The sequence below is a fragment of the Ictidomys tridecemlineatus genome, chromosome 11 (assembly GCF_052094955.1).
Source record: "Ictidomys tridecemlineatus isolate mIctTri1 chromosome 11, mIctTri1.hap1, whole genome shotgun sequence".
Classification (NCBI taxonomy): Eukaryota; Metazoa; Chordata; class Mammalia; order Rodentia; family Sciuridae; genus Ictidomys; species Ictidomys tridecemlineatus.
This window is the reverse complement of record NC_135487.1, coordinates 81515434-81537904: the sequence shown is the minus strand read 5'-3', so window position 1 is coordinate 81537904 and position 22471 is coordinate 81515434. Positions and strand designations below refer to the sequence as shown.

The 22471-nt window shown below is 36.4% G+C and overlaps 1 protein-coding gene across 4 annotated transcripts in view; it reads left to right on the top strand.

Moving 5' to 3' along the window:
• Positions 1-22471, top strand: part of Plppr5 (phospholipid phosphatase related 5) — a 110145-nt gene that overhangs the window by 26661 nt on the left and 61013 nt on the right. For 3 of the 4 annotated variants that reach the window (XR_005735322.2, XM_005327690.4, XM_040289027.2), the window contains exons 2-3: positions 16545-16677; positions 19801-20051. Coding sequence is in view for 3 of the 4 variants with exons in the window: in XM_005327690.4 (XP_005327747.1) it covers positions 16545-16677; positions 19801-20051 (384 nt within the window). In the remaining variant the exon portion in view is untranslated. The remainder of the gene's footprint in view (positions 1-16544; positions 16678-19800; positions 20052-22471) is intronic. The other variant, XM_078026804.1, reaches the window with a different exon arrangement.

The following is a 22471-nucleotide window of genomic DNA, read 5'->3' as shown; positions in this document are numbered from 1 at the left end:
CAAATGTCTGGTCCTTTTTTCAGTAAAATTGAATGGCCTTAAAAGACATTTGTTCTGGCAGTCTGTTTAAAGGCAGGAGAGATGAAAGCCAAGAAAACCGGAAGAAGATGGCCTCCAGGGAACGATCTGTATGATGAATTTGAAATCACAAGGAACAATGTCTCTGCTTTCCCAGGCAGAGCTGTCACTTCGTAAGCCTATTTCCATGAAAAGGAGAGTGTTATTTGGGGGATCATGGATTAGTCTATTGAATACATATTGCCGTGATGCTGCGGTAGGGCACTTGAAGGTGACCCCTAATAATTCGGTCCCCTTATACAACAGAAACCTGTATTTTGGTACAAAAGAAATCTCAACCGCACAGCAACATAAATTGAGCCAGTAAAGAGAACAACAGAAATACAGTTAAAGTAGAATTATGGTCTGCTACCAGGCAGTAATAAAGAGCCAGCACACTGGCTCCCATCCCTGATAATTCTCCCCAGATACAGTTGTCAGCAGACATCCCAGGAAGTCAAGTGGGGAAAAGTATAGCTCTCTGTGCTGTAAGAAAATAAAGTTGCTCTTTGTAAACCATGAATCTGAAAAGTAAGGTAAATCCCAGTGTGTTCTCCTGGCCACTTCCCACAGCACATCAATCTCAAAACACTACTCAAATGCCTTTTTATTGCCCACTGGTGTCACCTTTAGAGTAATATTTTTCCTTCCCATTGTGTAAGTTAATACTTATTCTCTTTTGTGTTAAACTTTCCTCTCTCCTCTTCCTAATACCATTGCCACTTTTTCAGCTTTACTTTTTCTTTCTCAAAAGCTCTGATTCTCTTTCTCCACTTGTCATATAATAGCTACACTAGCTAATCACCCTTCTTCAATTCAAATTTCTCTCCCCCAAGAAGGAAGATGACTTTTGCTCTTACCTATTCTCACTAGAGTTTTTGAGATACAAGCTCTACTAGATGCTTTAAGAAGGATGGTCCCTAGAATACAGATTTCCAAGATGAAATAAATTTGGAAAACAATGAGCAGCAACATTGACAGTTTTCTTTAGCAGATTGTCAATCTTTTGGTTCATGCGGAAAAGTTAATTAGTAGGAAATTATACTCAAAAACCCAGAAGGTCAGACAAGAAAACTTTAACTTGCAAGAGTTTTCTTCCCAACTAAAGTACAATAATAAAATACCACAGGGCTGGGGATTTGGCTCATGCGGTAGCGCGCTCGCCTGGCATGCGTGCGGCCCGGGTTCGATCCTCAGCACCACATACCAACAAAGATGTTGTGTCCGCCGAGAACTAAAAAATAAAAATATTAAAAATTCTCTCTCTCTGTCTCTCTCTCTCTCCCCTCTCTCACTCTCTCTTTAAAAAAAAAAAAATACCACAGGGTCAAGTAGAACTCCAGAACTCAATTGCATGAAATTGAGTCCTGGCTTTATGTCTCACTAGCTGAATAACCTTAGATACATGCCACGGTTCTGGAGTGGTTTGAGTATGTCCCTCAAGGGTTCATGAGTTGGAAGCTTGGTCCTCAGTGTGCCAATGTTAATAGGTGTTGGGACCTTTAAGAGGTGGGGCATAGTGGGAGGGGGTCTTTGCTAAAAGCATTGCTCTTGGAAGGGATTGAGAGAGACCCCTGAGTTAATTTTTCTGAGAGGGTTCTCATGAAAGCAAAAGCTTAGCCACTCCCCAGCATCTTTGGCTTCCCTTCTTGCCTGTTTGAGTATGTGATCTCTCCTTCTTTCTGGACTTGCCCTATGGTTCCATCTACCATGATGTGACACTGAAGCCAAAATGCTCAGTGGTTTTTGTACCTTTAGCTTCTAAAACTGTGAGCTAAACAAATCTTTCCTTTTTTTTTTTTTAAGTTATCCAGCCTTAGGTATTTTGGTCTAGCAATAGAAAATAGACTAATACAATAAGGCAGACAGTATCTCTAAGCTTTGTGTTCTTATCTATAAGATGAATATGATAAAATAGTGCCATTATGGAGCTTTTGGAAATTATGACTCTTGATGTGCTAGTATGCATTTGAACTTTCAGGAGGTTATAGATGATTTTTGCTGCTTTTTCTTGACCAATATTTTTTTTCCCCTTCAAAATGTCATTTAACATCCTGCTAAGTATAGTTTGAGGAACACTAACTAAGGATATTTAATTTTTCCCTATGATTCAGACATTTCTAAAACTCTCCATCATCCCAAAGTCCCAAAGAATATTTACATTTTATAATGTTGCTCTTTTATTTTGAAAAAGAAGAAAGGAAGTGAATTCTAAAGTGTATTTTAGGAAAGATTGTTAATAGCTTATCTATCAATTTTGCTTAATTATGAGGGAACTTTTTTGAGGACTAATGGGTACATGATAACAGTGTTGGCCTCCAGCAGATTTGTGAACATGGAGAAGTCAACCTCATATATTAAAATAATAATAATAACACTATAAGCATACAAAATGAGTTTGTATTACAGTGTTCTCATAATTCATTTTTCTTATTGCTTGTGCTCACTACATGTGTAAGAATGGTTGAGCAAAGCATAAAAATCATGTGAAGTTTAATCAGCAACATTTATTTTAGCTAGGAAAGTATTTTTAAAGCTTTACATAAGTTATTGTCATTTTAAGAAAGGATTGTGCATTGTGTGTAAATGTATGCCTTCTTGTTAACAGAACACACCTCTTTTTTCTGTATCCTCTTACTGCCACTTCACCCACACATGCACCAAAATATTAGTGTCTGAACTTTAACAATATCCAAAAGTATCAAAGTGCTCTAAGATTACCTATTCCTGGTATCCCAGGTGCCCTGACTCCATTACTAGAGTTAGCATACTGATAAAACTTGTATCTCATTACAGATACAAGTTGGAGAGAATCTTCAAGGTCATCATCTAATGATGGCCAAAATTTACATGGGGCTTGCTTGCTCTGTGCCATCTCTTGGTCTAATAATTTTGACAATTAACTTATGTAATCCCCACAGCAGCCCCATGATGGCATCGTTTCTCCATCTTACAGGTGTGAACAGTGAGGTGAAGAGAGATTTTATGACTTACCCTTGGTCCTTCCTCTAGTGAGATAAGGCCAGTCCTCAGGCATGCTGCTTCTCAAGTTCTTAACAGTACTAGATGGGAGAAAGTAAGCCTTTCCAGTGTGGGCAAACATTCTAGGAAGCCAGTATTCTGTGCTCATGTCCTCAGGCTCTGGAGGGTTACTGCTGACAACTCTACTTACATGGGGTTGAAGAATACTGGATGCATTTCTGCAAGAAATGTTCCAGAAAGGAACATTAAGTTCCATTTTTTGCAGGATTGGTCCCTTACATACCCAGTTCTCAGACATCACTTACCCCTGATGTCATCCTTTATTTATTTTCCAGCATTATCTGCACATTTTTCTACACTGGCAAATAAGTTGTTTCTTTGTGCCTTCTCCATTTTAGACAAAATTAACTCTGCAGTAAACTCTGAGGCCAGGGACATGAGTGAACTGGTCTGGTGCTGAGCATTGACTGAGTCTTGCTGGTTAGGAATCTTCTTCTCTTTAAGTCTCACTTAAAATATCTGGAAATTGAATATTCAATTTCTTTATACTTTAGAATCCATTTAACCTGTCTTTGTAGCATAGCTAGCACAAGTACATAATACTTTATTTGTTCAAATAAATATCTAAAATTCCTTTGAATATCTCCCTGACAAATTAAAAATGTGTGTAATCAAGAGTTGTAGACTCTTTGAAATATCCTGCTGCTCTGAGAACCCAAATGGCTAGACCCCACCCCCAGAGTTGGTGAGTCAGTAGGACTGAGGTGGGTCCTAAGAGACACAAGTCCCAGGAACTGCTGCTGCTGCTGCAGAGACCACATTTGAGAACCACTGCCTGTGGAGCTCTGGAAATAGACAAATATTGTTCCACTGGTTTCCCAGTTAAGAAAAGAGTTAATAGGCTTATTCGATCCAGTGGTTGGAATGACAGTTTCCTATTTTTCTTATCCCCTAGTAGCTCCATTTTAGGGATGTTGATCTTTAAGACTGCCAACCTAACTCAAAAGGAATAAATTCAATTCTTGACCTCATCTTGTTCTATCTAAACTGGCTTTTTGATTCACAACTCCACTTAAACTGTCCTCTCCCCAGGACAACAGCTAGTAACTTATTGATTGTGCTTTATTTTCTTCTTATGTATTTGAATTTTAATGACACTGTTTACCTCATAAGTTTGAAGATTAAGTAAGTAAATACTTGAAAAGCAGCTAGAATATTGCATAAAACCTAGCAAATTCCAGTAATTTTATTTTTATTGTATGTTGCATATTTCCCAACCCCCCCCCTCTGCCCCCCGCCAGCCTTAGCCCTTAGAGTATCTCCTTCAGGATTTCTATCATGGACACATACACTCAGATCTAATTTACTTTTCTTTATCCCCTTTTCTGGCAAATTTTAATGAAAAGGACCTTTCATATCATTATGACTAATTAAAAACCAATACCACTTGATAAGCAGTAGGGAGTCTAGAATAAATACAGTAAAAGCCAGTATTTTTTTTTAACTCTAGCCAGTTATTTTTTTCTGCTAAAAACTATAAAACTGAGACTTACTCCATCTTAAAAAAAAAAGTAGGAAAATTAGCAAGTTCTAGCTGCCGTAATAAAAACTTCACATTTCACTGACATCATAATAAGAGTTATCTTTTACTTATCCAGGAGTCCAGTGCAGGTCTTATGACTGAGGGACCTCAGCTGTTTCCAACTTGTGGCAGCAACAATTGCTGGAGCCTAGAGATCTCTGCTTCTGGCCAGCATCTGGGGAAGAGAAAATGGAGAAAACACTCCCAGTTTTTTTTTTTTTAACTTTTTGATCTGGAATTGACACATATCATTTATCATTTGGGGCAAATTCATCCAGATTCAAATGTTCAAGGAATGTTGTTGAGACGAGGAAGCCACTTCCCATGAAGACTTTAGTTTGAAATCAAGTATCTTTCAAAAAAGTATGTGAGACTAAACATGTTATAGTTAGCTCAATTTAGTCATTCTATGATGTATACACTTTTCTGAACGTGTAGTATATAATGAATACATACTTTTGGTCGACTAAATTTGAATGAATTAATTAAAAACAAAGAAAGAATATGTTTTTGGTGGTCCAGTTATGAAAGGCAGGTAGTTATAGGAAGATACAACCACAGATATTTAACTGCTGGAAAAGACTGTACAACTATTGTATAACCAGCTATGTCACTTCTTCAGTTCAATTACTTCTCATCTATCCTAACCTCAATTCCACTCAGAAACCATGCTCAGAGAAATTAGCACTCAGCTATAATGATGAAATGTAAGAAGCTTTGGCTTTTCTGCATCAGGACACAAAGTTAATGAGATAATACCCAGTGCAACTTTTTACCTCAGTGTAGCTTAGAACTTTCCTTGGCTAACTTGAACTTGACAATGGGAAATGAGTTCTTTACATATGCCTTTGCCAAGTTGTCAAGAATACAAAATATGTTGCATAGGAACCTAAATATAAACATTTAGAATTCTAAGTTATCATCCACAACTATATTTTTACATATTATCATTGTTTCTCAGATATCGTTTTACTCACACCTGCAATCTGTGATGAAATACAATGCTAAATACTTACACACTGATGAGATGAGTTCTACTGATTCATTACATGTGAAATGACTTTCTTGTACTAATTTCAAACCAATAATGCTTGGATATGTTAGAGTCACCCTCAGAGAGGAATTTATAATTGGGGTCTTACTAATGAAATCTTAAAGACTTTTGGTATTTAGCATTTTGATCTACAAATATTCCATGTTTTTAAAACATCTTGCTTTGGTATTTTGTCATTAAGCAGTATAGATAGCAAAAGTTGAATGTCCAGGTTTGAGGTATGAGAGCAACATTTTGTGCTCATATTGGTGACACTTATACACTTATATCTGGGGATTTATAATTCATACCTGCAGTTTTGTGGGTTACTATTCATTAGCATGTTTGGGCTTTTTATTCACTGCCAAATGAGATCATGGATAAGAAACAAGGCTGAATGGAAAAATTGTCCTCAAAGACAGGACAGAATTGTAGACATGTCATTAGAGGGGCAGTAGGTCCAAGGTAATTGGCAAGGCAGGGTTAGAAGGGCTCCATAGTGTTCAACACTGAGTTATATAAAATCTAATATAGTGACCCAGCAAGGGGGTGGGGTTTAACAGGGAGCATGATGCTCAAGTTTGCAGAGCTCTGTGAATGTGGAGAATAACATCTGCTTCTAGCCTGGGTTCAGGAGCAGAAGTCTTGCCTCCAAGGACATAGAGTCACCTCATCCCCAAGGAGAAGATTCTTTTTTTTTCTTATCTTTTTTTTTTAATTTTTTATTTTTTTATTGGTTGTTCACAACATTACAAAGCTCTTGACATATCATATTTCATACATTAGACTGCAGTGGGTTATGAACTCCCAATTTTACCCCAAATGCAGATTGCAGAATCACGTCGGTTACACATCCACAATTTTACATAATGCCCAATTAGTAATTGTTGTATTCTGCTACCTTTCCTATCCCCTACTATCCCCCCTCCCCTCCCCTCCCATCTTCTCTCTCTACCCCATCTACTGTAATTCATTTCTCTCCTTGTTTATTTTCCCATTCCCCTCACAACCTCTTATATGTAATTTTGTATAGCAATGAGGGTCTCCCTTCATAACCATGCAATTTCCCTTTACTCTTCCTTTCCCTCCCATCTCATGACTCTGTTTAATGTTAGTCTTTTCTTCCTGCTCTTCCTCCTTCCAAGGAGAAGATTCTGACTCAAGGATCAATACCTTTGCTCAGACCCAGTCCTGGCTGGATGGGTAAGTCAGTGCTGGTCCTGCATTATTAGCTCCTGAGCTGATAGTGGGCATTTCTCCACATTCTGCATCAGGTAATCAAGGAACATGAGCAGTCACTAACCGTCTACAGAATTATTCCAGAGTTTCATGCAGAGCTTGGAACAGGGAGGGATTTTGCCTCTCTTTCAAAGGAAGAGGGAGCATAGTTGAGGCTACAGCCCAGATGGGAGCATGGCTGGAAGGCAGATGCAAGGTGAATGAAGTGGGGACTTGACAGCTATGTACAGAGTGTGCTAGCCCATGCTCTGTCTACCGGTAGAAATTTCTTCCTCCCTTTTCTTTCACATTCCAGTGCATGAAGAACTCTCATTGAGGTGAGGGTGGACTGCCCCCACAAAAGGCTGACCCTTGGGAGACTGGTTGATACTCCCCACAAAGGCCACACATGTCCCTCCTGAGGTTCTGCTCCTTTCTTACTCTTGAAGGCAGCTGGTGCTTGTGGCAGCAGGTGAAGGGCCATGGCCCTGAGTTCATCTCAGCCAACATGGTTCATCACTTGAACTCTCTCTGGAAATAGCTTTTATTTGCTAGTTCGTGGAAGAAAGGAAATTTTATCAAAGAAAGCTGACAATGCTGTTAGCATTTTCATTGCTGATTTCCGTGCCTTTGGACTGTTGTGTTTCTGACTTTTTCACTTACAGAGAGAACAAAACTATGGCATTCTGTACCCAAGGGCTGCTTTGGGCACATAATCAGAATGGCAGCCAGTGACTCCAGAATTAAGAACCCCTTCTTTATAAGATAGAAAATGACTCAAAACCAGGTCCTCAGTTCCACATAAAAGGCCAGGGTCTGCAGAGAAGATAGAGAAGACCTCAGGAAATAACAGTGGAGTTGGGATGGGTGATGTGATGCTCTTTTGGCCTTTGTAAGAAGACTGGCATGTGTAACATGATCAGGAAAGTCATCTTTCTGTACTCAGTTGTCTTATACCTGGACATCTAAAGAATTTTAAAGGTGCTTATAAGATGTTGTGTACCCAAAACCTTCCCTTTAAAACTGTAAAACTGGTAGGATTATGGTGTAACTTCAAGGTGTGGGGAGCCAGGGAGTTGACCTCTCTTGACCTGGAAAGGCTGGAGGAAAAGTTTGCAAGTTCCTAGGTTGAGGTTGTGTTCAAAATAGCTCTGAACTTGGATTTGGATTCTGACTATGCACTGTGTGACTCAGGCATATATAACTTCCCTATTTACCTTTGAATAGGTTTTCTTATATCTAAAATGAGTAGATTAAACTGGATTTCACTCACTGATAATAGCATTCACATTTATTGTCAATCACTGAGCTTTAAAATTCCAAGTATAAACATTATACCGCCCCTGCCTTAGAGAAACTTCCAGCTGAGTGGAGGAGACAGATGTTACTGATACTTATAAAACCATATGGAAATCACCATAATAAATGTACTATGTGCTGTTGGTACACGGAGAAGGGACAGATGAATTGCACCAGAGATAGACATAAGCTTGCAATAGAGCAGGCAATATTTAAATCACGTCTTGCACACTCAGCAATGTTCTGCTTACCAAGCTATATTGAGCCATGGGCCAAGTATAAAAGCCTGGGTGTATGTAAATGCTGAGCATGTCTGTGGGCTGTGTAAGAAAGCAAGAGCTGAAATGCAGGGTCTAAGCTCAGCTGTAAATGATCTGTTAGGACAAGTCCTGCTAATCCATAGGCTATAAGGACTTGAAATTATACATAGGACATTTGGATTGCACAAATTTTATTTTGAATAAATCAATCTGTCAGTAGACAGACTGAACAAGAGAGGTGAATTCCAAGGATACTGCAATGCAGGATAAAAGTAATGAGGCACTAGGTTTTAAAACAAAAATAGTGATAGAGGTGGAAATGAACAAACATGAAATAGAATTAAGGAATAAGTTCATCATAATTTAAGAATTAATTGAAATTCAGTTGGACCAGAGGAATAACTTTGAAAGATCTCTTGCACAATGAGGTGACTATAGTTAATAACAATGTACTGTTTACTTAAAAATTGCTAAGAAAGTAATTTCAAGTGTTCTTGCCACAAAAAAATAAAATAGAATAAATATGTGAGGCAATACCCATGTTAATTAGCTTGATTTAGTCATTCCACAATGTATACATCTTTTAAAAATCATATTGCACATTGCACACTATAAAATATACATTTTTTGGTACTTGGGATTAAACCCAGGAGCAGTTAACCACTGAGACACATCCCCATCCTTTTTTATATTTTATTTTGAAATAGAGTCTCCATAAGTTGCTTAGGACCTCACTAAATTACTGAGACTGGCTTTGAACTTGCAAACCTCTTGCCTCAGCCTCCAGAAGCCACTTGAAAATATACATTTTTGTCAGTTAAATGTAAGTAAAGTAAAAGTGATTGGTAGAGGCCAATGAGGGAAGAAGGGTCATCATGATATATAATGACAGATAAGTTTATGAGAGAGGTGCTTGAGTATCCAAGTGGAGGATGAGTGGACTCATTGAGGAGGTGACATGAAAGAACAGGAGGTTTGGGGTGGGACCCATAGATTTGTTTGGGTGTGAGGACTATGAGGATGTTTAATAGGTAGATTTGAATTTGTTGAGATATTGCCATTTAGTTGGTTCATGAATTCCTGTATCTGGAGTTTAGAGGAGAGGTGAATATTAAGAATTCCCAAGAATAGCAAGGGTTGGAAAGCCTTGAGAGGAATGAAGTCTACCAGGCAATGATTCTGGAAGAAGAATCACAATACAAAATACTGGGGAACATAGAATTTAGGTTTGTAATTCACTGACCAGAGCCTCTAATTCAAATTCAGGAGAGAGAAGTGTATGCATTAGATTCAATGTGACTTGATTTTTATATCAGTCACAAGGAAGGACAGAAATAGGAGAAAAATAAACACCAAAGAGTCCCCGGTGCCTCCTACTGCTGTGCTAAGAGGTTAGGAAGAAAAAGTAGACAAGAACATTAATTATTATTAATAGTGATATCATTAATTACAAATTATTATGTATATATGTCAGACTGAGTACTGATGCTATTGGTGTTAATAGCACTCATTGTTGCTAATAGTATTCTTGTTACCAATAACATTGATTATGATCATGGTTAACATTTACCAAGTGCTATCTAAATACCTCCAAGGCCAAGATAATGTATTTGAGCTTCTAGGAGCTTGAACAGAGAGCTACCAGGAAAAGGCAGCCTCTGGGGACTTCCTGATGCTCTTCTGGTGGGGTTTGTTTCCAAATCCTTGGCTCACTTATCTAACCACCACTCTTCCTTTAAGTGTAGCCAGGATCACACAATGTCTTTCTTAAATGTTGTCTTAATTTATGTTTTCTTAGAAGGAGGTAAAAAATAAGATCAAGTATGCAAAAGATCTATTAGAAAAGCAACTGTAAAAGACAAAGTTTGGAGGGTAATCTAGAGAAAACAGAGAAAGTCTCTAACCCAGATGATGATGGAGGTCTCACCTAGATTAGAGAATGGGAGGGAAGGAGAATTACGTGGAAGGTACCCCAGATTGTGAGGCACAGTTCCAAGAAAGATTTGTCCAAACTCATGGGGAATCTAACAACCAAAATTACCTGGCAGAGGTATCCCATGTCACAGAGAAATAGGCATGCCTGAGTGCTCCATTATGCTGTCATTGGTTAGGACTAGTCTTTAGGAAGAGTGTCCTCAGCAGAGATATAGTAGTATGTCTAGAGTCACAAGCCACCACAGATGCCCTCAGTCCCTCATGACAATTCTTCCTAAGTGTTCTACTGGCAAATATCACCCAAACCAGTCAGCACATGTATCCCTGTACCCTATTTAAGTATTTTGTTTATGTCTTCCTTGAATATCATTGCCTTGCACTGTGTCCTAACTCAGAAGGCCTTTACTTAAATGCATTCATCATAATAATTATTTTATTTTCAACACTTAAATTTCATAATAATTATTTTATTTTCAACACTTAAATATCTAAGAAATATTAACAATGGAAGTTTTCATTCAGGAAGATGGGTAGGGAGATGATGTAAGAGAGAGTTTTATTTTGATGAGGAGTTCCATGGATGTCTCAATAAGTTCTAAAGGAAATAAGATCTAGAGCATATGAATTAGACAGACCCACTGGGTCCAAGAAGACACTAGGATCCAAACATGTATGTTTGCTAAGATGAAGTCCAAGTAGATGGACAGATCACAGTCTCCAGAGAACATAATGGAAAGGGCTGGTGCAGGCCAGGAACTGGCATAGGGATGTCCAGAGACATACAATGGATATGAAAGCCATCAGGTCACAGTGAATTTCTTCTTTCTGAGAACTAGCCTCTCTCTCCAGGAAGCTAGATTGTATAAACCATGACATACTTTCTTTATCTTGGGTCATTGAACCAGAAAAGAGCTCTACCTGAAGCTGAGCCTCTTGTGAATTTGGCATTGGGGTTGAGTAGAGAAGTCAGTTGAACCATTTCCTTAAACTAAGCTGAAATTTTCAATATAAGACTCAAGGCTGTTAGAGCCATTGCATAGGTTAGGAATCAGGAGAACTGGCTTGCAGAAAGATAAGAATAAGTCAGGCCCTCTAGGAGCTGATATGTGAGACAGTGTGACTCCAGGGCAACAGTGAGACTGAGACTGAGAGAGAGCCATTGCCTAGACTGCAGAGTGCCGCAGTCCAGCTGCAGCAAAATAACCGGGCGGGGGGGGGGGAGTGGGGTGACGAGGAACTTGTGTAGATTGATATAGCAGGAGTGGGAGCCGTTTATTGTAGGACAGGAGTGGTATATATACATGACACACAGCTTATCTTAATTAACATAAAATAGATACAGCAGTCAACCAATAAGGAATCTCCACACTTAATGGCTTGCTGGTGTTACTTCACAAACCACTCCCTCTGGCAAAATGTCAGGCGCCATCCTGACTTGTTTACAGACTCTAACAGGAGAGGACTTTCCATTGGTGGATCTAATCTCCAAACCCCTTCCCTTGGGTTCTGAGATAACCCAAGGCTAGAATTCAATTCTCTATTTTTCTTAATCTAATATGAATATCTTTTAATTAATTAATTTATTTATTTTTGAGTGGGTATCTTATAGTAGCAGCCAAATACCATTGACTAAGGTACTGATGTGGCAAACATGCTCAGTACACAAACACAAAGTTCAAAAACACAAAATGTGCTGAGATGCACCAAGCAAAAGATCAGCATTAGGAAAGATACTGGTGTTATAGTCACAATGTGCTCCTGTACCTCCATCAGAAGATCAGATGAAAAAAAAAATAGTACAATTATGAGGGAAGCAAGACTATTGGAACTTCTCACCAGAACAGAAGGGAGAAAAGTCATCACATCACGCTGGCTCCAAGACAAAGGAGAGAACTAGTTTTATTCATGTTAATGGGTGGTAGGGGAGGTCTAGAATGTAGGAACCTTTGTTGGCTTTAGATACATTTCACTTCAACCTCTTGGGAGGGGTAGTTAGCCTGTCATCCTTCATCCTGGTCAAATGTTATATCTCTTGTATTTCATATGAATTTGCATGCTATATAAACATCTTTGCCCTGTGATAAGGATGAGTTGCTGTAGCTGTTTAGAGAACACATCGGTAGGGGGTGGAAGGAAACACATATGTGAGTAACAAGCTAAGGACTTTGGGAATTTGCTATTTGAGTGACTCCTCAATAGTTTTTTTTTTCCTTTATTGGTCTTTGGAGAGTCCTGGCAGGGTATCCTGATTTTCATGCTATGCCTGGCTTCTGAAGCCCAGAGATTGTTGGAGAGTTAGTGAGCAAGGGGGTAGGGAAAGGCACATAATCCTCTCAATAGCTAGCAAGGTGGGACCCACAGAAACGCACATACCATGCTTTAACAGATAAGGAGCCCAGAAATGCATTTGCCCTTTCCTGAGGATGACAGGTGTCTCATTTCTGCCTGACAGTTGTTATCCTTTTAATCTTAAGGGGTACTGCTCTTTATGAGAATCCCTGACTGACTCACTGGGAATAGTTGTTTTGGAAAGAGTTGCCCACACAAGGAAGTTCTCAATATGAAAGCAATCTTATAATGAAAAAAGTTATCAAGTCAGAGACTACACATAACAAGATCTGGTTATGGGAACTAAGGATGAGGTAAAGCCTTTGTCACAGGAACAAGGAAGAAGTTGTTTATTAGAAGTCAGGCACAAGGTCATTGTGATCTATTGAACATGAGATCTATTGATTTTTAAAATTCTTATTGAATGCTTAAATAAATCTATTGGATTTATTTAAGCATTCAATAAGAATTTTAGATATTATTCATATATATTTATGAATACACACACACACACACACACACACACACACACACATACACACACTGTATTATCAGTTTGAGTTGGTGTTCAGGGTGCTATGAGGTGAGGCCAGCCTGGAGTGGACATCCATGACAGCTGCTGTGGAGAAGAGAAGGAGGGCTGCAGTTGGTTAGGGAATGGTAAGTCATGAAGTGGAATTCATAGTATATTGTTAGAATTTGGAACTTTCTATGGCAAAACAGATCAGGAAGGAGCGGAAATTGAAAACCCAGAAAGGATCATGGTGGTTATTTATTTTGAGGGGCAAAAGAGAGGAGATAGGACATGAATGACTTATTCAGAAAGGGAAATAAGAAGGTGTCAAATATGTAGCTTGTCTATTTAGTAGTTTTTTCCTAAGGCCCTTGTGACAGCTGATGTACCCATGAAAAATAGTACACCTGCCTCTTTTGACCAGATCATTTCATCACACTGATTTGCTTCACCATAGTCAAAATTTAAAGTTAGGAGGAACCAGGCACCGTGATGCATGCCTGTAATCCCAGCTATTTGGGAGATTGAGGCAGGAGGATCTTGAGTTTAAAGCCAGCCTCAGCAAAAGCAAAACACTAAGCATTTCAGTGAGACCCTTTCTCTAAATAAAATACAAAATAAGGCTGAGGATGTGGCTCAGTGGCTGAGTGCCCCTGAGTTCAATCCCTGGTACTAAAAAAAAAAAAAAAAGTCAGTAGGAATTTGGAAGTTTGAATCTTTCCTATTTCAATTCAGTCTCACCAGAAAGGCAACAGCAGACTTTTAAAATATAGTTCAGCTCAATCTCTTCTGGTTTAACCTTGAACTCTGGCCTTCTTGGAAGAAGAGATATGGGTACTGGGGAACAAATCTGACCAAATTATATCATCATATTGTGTGCAAGTATGAATATGTATCAATGAATTCCACAAATGTGTATAATATGCCAATAAAAAGGGTCAAAAATTAAGAAAGAGAAAAATGCATATAGAGTATATGTAAGAAAAGTATAGTAAGAAAAAATATATATTAATAACAGTATAAGAAAAGAGGAAAAGGAGATAGAAATAAAAATGAAAATTGGTAGGTGCCACATAATTTTTTGTTCACATTGGGGTAAAAGTAGGTTGAGCACCTAATCAACCTACTTTCACCCCCCATTGTCACTTACTATTTTGAATATCTTGTAATCAAAGATATTACTTTTTTATGTAGACTCAGAAACTTTTCCCTGATGTCTTAGTCTGTTTTCTACTGCTATAGCAAAATACCTGAGAATGGGTAACATAAATGGAAGTTTATTTAGCTCATAGTTTCAGAGGCTGAGAAGTCCAAGAGCATGGTGCTAACATTTGCTCAGCATTTGGTGAGGATCTTCATGCTGCATCCTAACATGGTGGAGAGCATTACATAACAAGACAGAGCAAGTGTAGCTTGGATCTCTCTTCCCCTTCATATAAAGCTGCAATCACAGAGTCCTCAAGTTCATGATCTTATTAAATCCTAGTTATCTCCCAAAGGGCCCACTTCCAAATACCTCTAACAAACCTGACTTTGGGAATTAAATTTCTGCATGAATTCTGGGGAACTCATGGAACCATAGCACCTGGGGAGCGTCAAGGACTCCCTATACAGCATGTTAATTAATCTTATTACAAAACTTACCAAAAACAAACTTAACAATGACAAAATTGCAGCCATATTATTGACTTCACTTTCCTTTTCTCTTCATCTTATTTCTTATGCTGTTGTTCATGGTATTATAATATAGAGTAATAGTTGTGAGGATGAGTGAGAGATTTCTCCTGGATTGACTGGCCTGAAGGGAAGTACTCCTTTAAATTTCTACATCCTCATCTGTAAAATGAGATGATAACACATATTCTAATTATCTTACTGGTGATTTTAAAAGCCATGTACAAAAACCACTGCAAATGGTACAGAACAAAGTGGAAGATAGCCGGTCCTTTAAGTCAGAAAATAGAGCAGAGAACCTATACCAGAACCCAGTCAGCTCTCCTTATTGGCTCTTGAACATTTCACTTGAGTTCTAAGTCTTGATTTCTTCACTTGTTATATTATTCCCTGTCTCATCTGGTTTTTATGAAGATTAAAATAAAACATTTATACTAAAATATAAATAATAATATGTTACTCCTCAATATTTATCCAGAAGAACTAAAATCATCATACTATAGCAATACAGCCATATCAATGTTTATAGTAACACAATTCATAATAGCCAAGTTACAGAGCTTGTCGGCAGATGAATTGATAAAGAAAATGTGATATATATACACAATGGAGTTTTACTCAGTCATAAAGAAGAATAAAAAATAATGGCATTTACTGGTAAATGGATAGAACTGGAGAGCAACATGCTAAGTGAAATAAGCCAGATTCAGAAAGTCAAGGGTCATATATTTTCTTTCAGATGCAGAAGCTAGAAAAAAATGAGAGGGAAAAAAGTGGTAGGTTCCTATGAAAATAGAATAGAGATCAATAAAATAGAGGAAGGGGATTAAGAAGTAGGAAGAAAGAATAGGAAAATGGAGGAAAGATGGAATTAAATTGACCAAACTATCCTATGTACATATATGAATCTACCACAGTGAATTTCATCTTTATGTATATTCATAATTTCCTAATTAAAAAAAAACTATAAATAGGTAGAAGGATAACCAGTAGAATAAAGGGAATAGGGGGAGGAAATGAAGAGGGAAAAAGGAATTTCTAGGGACCAAGTTGGAATAAATTATATTTTGTGCTTATATGATTATATCTAAATGAACCCTACTAGTGTATATAGTTATAATGTACTAATGAAAAAGAATATAGTAATCATTACAATTCTTAATAATGTATCAGATGAGAACAATCTTAAGGCAAAACATGTGAATTGTTTTTTTTAATTATAAAAGTATTACTGTGATTTCTAATTAGTATGTTTATACCGGATTTTTAAGTTTTTGCAAAAAGAATCTATTTGAATTCTACAGAAGACTTATATTTAAACAAGGCACAGTCACTTATAAATCATAAAACTCAGTCACACACCAAAAATAACTGAGTACTTTAAAGATCCTTTTTATATTTCATTTTTAATGAAGGCTTTTAGAAAACAAAATCGTTATCGTCTATTTTTTCATAATTTATCATTTTAATACTCCCTTGAATTGAGAGAAATGTGATTTTTATATATAGTGACAAAGTTATAATGGAAGATATAAACACAAATGTGTCTCAGTTTTACATCAAGATTGTTACAAAAGGAGTGAGTGGCTTTTTGCATTTTTAAAAAAACACACTTATACTGGTTTCATTCTAATATCCTTTAATCTTTTATTTCTTTGCAAGATAATAGTTGGAGAAACTGCTGTGTTTTGCCTACAACTAGCCACAAGGGATTTTGAAAACCAGGAGAAAACAATTTTAACTGGAGACTGTTGCTATATAAACCCACTGGTGCGCCGAACTGTCCGATTTCTTGGTATGTGTTCACTGCATTGTTTTCATTCTTGCCAAAACACTGTTGATGTATAAGTTAATTTTAAAAAAGACCCATGTCTTAACTGTATAAAAATATTAGGTTTTCTTTCTTGTGAAATATTTCAATTTGGTTTTATAAATGAACATCACATTCTATGTTCTCTCTAATGTTCCAAGACCCCTATTCTGGGTATCATTTGCACATGAAGGAAGAAAAGAACAACACTTGGATATTGGATATTTTTAAAGAAACTATCAGTTATATAATTAAATGATTTATAGTGTTTATAAAATATCAGAAAGTGACTGTGGAGAAATGATATGGAGGTAGATTGTTCAACATCATAAATGTAAAGACTGGCAACCTGGCAATTTCAAGAAATACTGCATTTCACAAGAAGTATTTCAGGCTCAAATTCTGAACCATTTATATATATAACTATATTATATTTTATATTGGTGATCTTATTGGAGGACAAGACTCATTGATGTTTAACTTTCCGTCTCAAATGCTAGCTCTAATAAATATGAACATTCACTGAAGAATTACTGAACATTATTTCAATTCAATAAAAACTTGGCCAAGATCAGTTCTTTAACTGACACCATAAAATTTAATATAAATTATTATTTTCTGGATTAATCATATAAAATTGAGAATATATAGATATGCTATATATTTTACGATAAATTCTGAACAGTATTAAGAGGTACGCTGAGGATAGTATAACACTTAAGTATTTATTAACCTCTCGCGGAGGGGATTGAGATGAAAACTTTGGAGACCTAAGATTAGATGACCTAATCTATATATAAACTCATTAGAGATGAACCAAATGCCATCATGGCAATAGATGTCTCTGAAGACAAAAGGTCTTCATATCCAAAGCTGTTCTTTTAATAACCATCATACTATGTATCTCTACAGTCCTCATTTATCCTGGTGAAGAATAACTTTTTTATGAAAACTAAAAAGGTATTTTCACATGCATTAATACTGTGTTCTTAACTCATGTCTCTGTACAAGAAACACTTAGTAATAAAATAAATAAGCAATAATATATGAAAAATGAAAGTATTTGATGAAATTGATGCTTTCCTAAATACTGTTAAGAAAATTATAATGTGCCTACTTAACCAAATCACATTTGTGCATTTAAATACATGTTTCTCAAGAATTTGTAGCACAAAGTATGCTTTAGAGTCTCTGTAAAACATAGGAGAGCTTCATTTGTTTCTTGTTCCCTAATCATGATACCTATGTTTCCGGTTTATTTTAATGAAGTGAAAGTTTGTAACCAAGCATCACTGCATAAAAGGACCTCAGTTTGTGTAGTGACTTTATCCTTGAGGTCAAATCCCTCATGGGATCCTACTTTAATAATTATCTGTGTAGTCAACTACAACATTGGCCTTGGGCGTGATACACTGATATTTCTGAAGGACATTTGGAAACTTCACAAGTATCAAGAGACTTTTCTATATGCTTATCAAATATTTCTATTTTAAACAGGAAGACTTGTTAAACTAGATAAAAAGAATGATTTAGTCAAATAAAATGAGTACACCTTAGCCTAGATTTCAAAGGAGAACGGATGAAGAGAGCTTGTAATTTAGACTCCTGTGCTTGGCCCTGAGGTTTTGGAAGGAGAGATTGTGTACATTAGTATCTTATGGAGCTCAGTTCTCTTATTTCTCTGCCTCTCAAAATTCTGCTTTTCATAGCCTTTCCTTTTTGAGATTCATGGAATGCTGATGAAATATAAAGAAAGGTATTCTTATTGTTTCCTTTCAGAAGTTCAGGATAAAAGGAAAACTAATGTCTTTGTGTCATTGACATTTGGATACACATACGAGATTTGCTATGTGCAGATTTTTGTGCATAAATTTTTATGCATAAATCTTACATAATGTAAAAATTAAAAGGACCCAGCCATGTACCAAATACTGGAAAATTATTTGATCCTGCACAACTTTCATGATTTCCCACATGACAGTTAGTAATGATTAAAAGGTTTTGGAAATAAACAATCCAGAAATATGTGACTAAGAAGAAAAGCATCTAAATTTTATAATAAAATCAGATGACTTTGTAATGAGCTAACTGTTTTAGGAAGAATTTTGTCAAGTTTTAAGACGTTCTCATGGATTTTATTTCCAAAATTATGAAAGAATGAATTACATCAGCATCACACCTTGAAAGTTTCATCTACGTTTAATTGAAATCATTGGCAAAGAATTTATCTTGCCTAAGTAGAAAAATAAGTTTTGACAATAATGACAAATGACATTGAATTTAGAAAATGTTTTTGGTATTCAAGTAAATTGGCAAGTTCTTATAACAGAAGGGGGAAAAAAAATCTATGCACTTAATTTTATACCTCCAGGTGACCAGAGTAAATAAATTTTAATACTGTAAAGATAATTGACAAATCATTATATTGATTTTTTTATTATTTACTAAATAGCCCCACATTTGATAAGTAGAAAGCCAATCCATAGAAGATAAGCTGTTCTGTACCTTTTAAAGTGTTTCTGAAGGCAATGCAAAGCTTCATCTGAAAGCATTCTGCTTTATTTAAGATTTTCCATGATATTTAAATGAAAACTGATGGCTTTGGATTTTACTGCTAATTGGCACCTCCAGCAGAGTTAATATCAGTCTGAATGGGCTGAAGAGACATAATCAAGGAAGACAACTGCTTTGCTTTATGTTAGTGAGATAAAAAAATGTTTTCAAAAGCAGGGAAAATATAAAGATTGGTAACATTAGTAAAACATGATAGACTATACCCTCTCAAGATATACGTGGCTCCATTTAAAACTAGCATTACTCAAACAGTCTTAGAATATATTTTCTTCTTTTGTATCTTATAAACCTGTGAGGCATCAAAATGTAGCCAGTGGTAGACAGCTCAATATGTTAAATAATTTAATACTTCCCACCAGTCCAGAAAGCCAAGGAAAAAACTAGGGAGGAGTGAAATAAATAGAACCCGGTGTATGTATATATGGAGAATTTTACTGTTTCTAAGATATTTCATTTTGGTTTAATGTAAATTGAGGTACAATAACAACAGCAAAAAAAAAAAAAAGAGCTAAAATTGTTTGTTTTCTTCCTCAGGAATTTATACCTTTGGATTATTTGCTACAGATATCTTTGTAAATGCTGGACAAGTGGTTACAGGAAATCTGGCTCCACATTTTCTTGCCCTGTGTAAGCCCAACTACACAGCACTTGGATGCCAGCAGTACACACAGTTCATCAGTGGGGAAGAAGCTTGCACTGGCAACCCAGATCTCATCATGAGAGCAAGGAAAACATTCCCATCCAAAGAAGCAGCTCTCAGTGTCTATGCAGCCATGTATCTGACAGTAAGTAAGGATTAAAAACCTGTTTTAGTGTGTATTTCTGTTCATCCTTCCAATGCACAAATTCTTTTCCTTGCCATAACAAAAGTCACTTAAAGACATTAGTAGCTTTCTATTGGCCATTCGATTCATTTCTAATAATTGCTGTTTACACGGTGGATAAAATTAAAAGTCGGTTGACTCTCATGAGGCTGTGTGTGGGTAATTGGTTGTATTAAAAAATATAGCCAGTAGCATTTCAATTTGTGCATATATTTGTCTTTGTGTTAAATAGGACTTAATGGAAACAAATTTGCTCTGTAGCACTTGCCATGAACTTGTAACAGTGCAATTAAGAGAACTGTCTAGGCTCTTCACTGCCTACTCAAGCTCTCAAATTCCTTGGTTGGGTGAAGAAGGGATGCTCTTTTTTTTTAAGAAAGCTCTTTTGTTGTTGGTAATTACTTCATCATAGTATCACAATCTGTGTTTTAGTATTTCCTTATAGCACTAACAAAAATATTTTTAGAAATTATGTTTCTCCTTTATTTTTGAGAATTTGCATCATTTTTGTGGTAAGAGCCAAGCCCAAGTGCAGCCATCTTAGGAACTTGAAGCAAAAATAAGTGGTCACAGCTGAGTGTGTTATCGATAGGCAAGATAAGGAAGCAGGAGCATCTTGACCCCCAATATTCTTGTCATCTGCCTGTGCCTCTAGCAGCAGGATGTTCCATGCATCTTGCTGTTGGACACCAAGGAGTTCTCCAGAGGATTTTCCATGAACTCCAAAAAGAAGTTAAGAGAATTGAAGTGCCTTCTGGTGTTCTTCCCAATGGTGCCATTATCTACTTCCTTCTGCTTTCAGCTTATTAACAAGAGGTTTGTTAAGACTCAGGCACAATTTGAAACCAAATTTGATTATTTCTAATGATTTGGAAAAATTTAGGATTATTTTTAACCTCCAAGAGCTGTTTGATGATGGAGATGTTTCTAATGCAATCAAGTCGGCTACCACTAAAACAGAGAGAATCTCTAGCAGTGCCTGTAACATTTCTTGTAGAGATGGAAACAAATAAACAAATGTTGCAAAGCAGAAAGACATTTTAAAGGGGGGGATAAATCATGGAACATAACATTTACAATGGCAAGATAATGTTAGAGGCCATAGAGGATGTATTTTAACATTTTAAGGTTTTTAAGCCAAGTTAATTCTGTCCTTCACTTCCTGGATTTTTAGAGGTGGTGGGGGGGATAGAGTTGTGGAGATCCACTTCTTCTAGTGCTTACTAACTTGTAAAGTTTGTCTCTCACAATTCCTCTTTTGCCTTCTCACTTCACTCTCTGGATCTAATTGCTGTTATTGCTCTTGATTTCTCTCACCTCTAAGCTCAGCCTTCTTCTCATGGTATAAGGTGACTCTGGTTCAATGTGAAATATGCTAACCCATGTACATTCTTTACTATTCACAAAGTTACTTAACTTCATGTTCTACCCCTGCTAGAATATAAAACACCCTGCCTTAAAATGAAGGTTTAAAAAGAAGCAAATCAGAAGTCACAAAATGCTTTTCCCTCATTGCCATCACATTTAAATCCCATGTTTATATTTGTGTTTGTGCATGAATTGCAAATATATCTCTGCTTATAAATATGTGATCAAGCCAATAATAGAAGACAATTCCAGAATGCTCTTTGACTCCAATTATTGTTGCGTGAATATTTCAGCGTTAGTAGAAATTAGATGTTACTGTGTAAACCAGCATTCACCATTGGTGGTTAAAATGTAACAAGAACAAAATACTTGGTCTTTTTAGTTCATCAAAATAGTATTTAAAATATGTGATTGTGGGAGAAGACATTATCCTCCTATGTACTGGAAGAATCTTAATATTTTATCTTGCTCATTTCTGCTGCCCACCTGCAAGCATTTGTTTTAACAACTTATGCATTATAAAACATACTGTTCTAGTCTGTAAGAAAGTCTGTAAGAAAGACTTGGAGGTATTCATTGTAATGGTTAACTATAATTATTATAGCAGACATTTATTGAGCATTTACTATGTGTCCAGCATTAATTGCTTCACTCTTACTTTCATACTTTACTAATTCTTACATATTATTAACTTTTAAATTTTATTATTTGTCACTGTTACTTAATAATTATTTATGCTAACTTATTGAATCCACATAAAACTTTCTTGAAACATGTATTTTTATTACACTTATTTTATAGATGAATATATAACCACAAATTTTCTTGTGACAATGATTCTGAATGCTCCAGATAGGAAACATTAAATCAAGCTAGTCCTAATGTGTGCATGATTAACTAAGTTCCCTCCTCCTCCTGTACAATCCCAGCATCAGCAAAGTTTAAAGATGAAGGTGCAAATCAGATGAGTTTAAAGAATAATCATTGAATAAACACTCCAGCACTCGGAAACC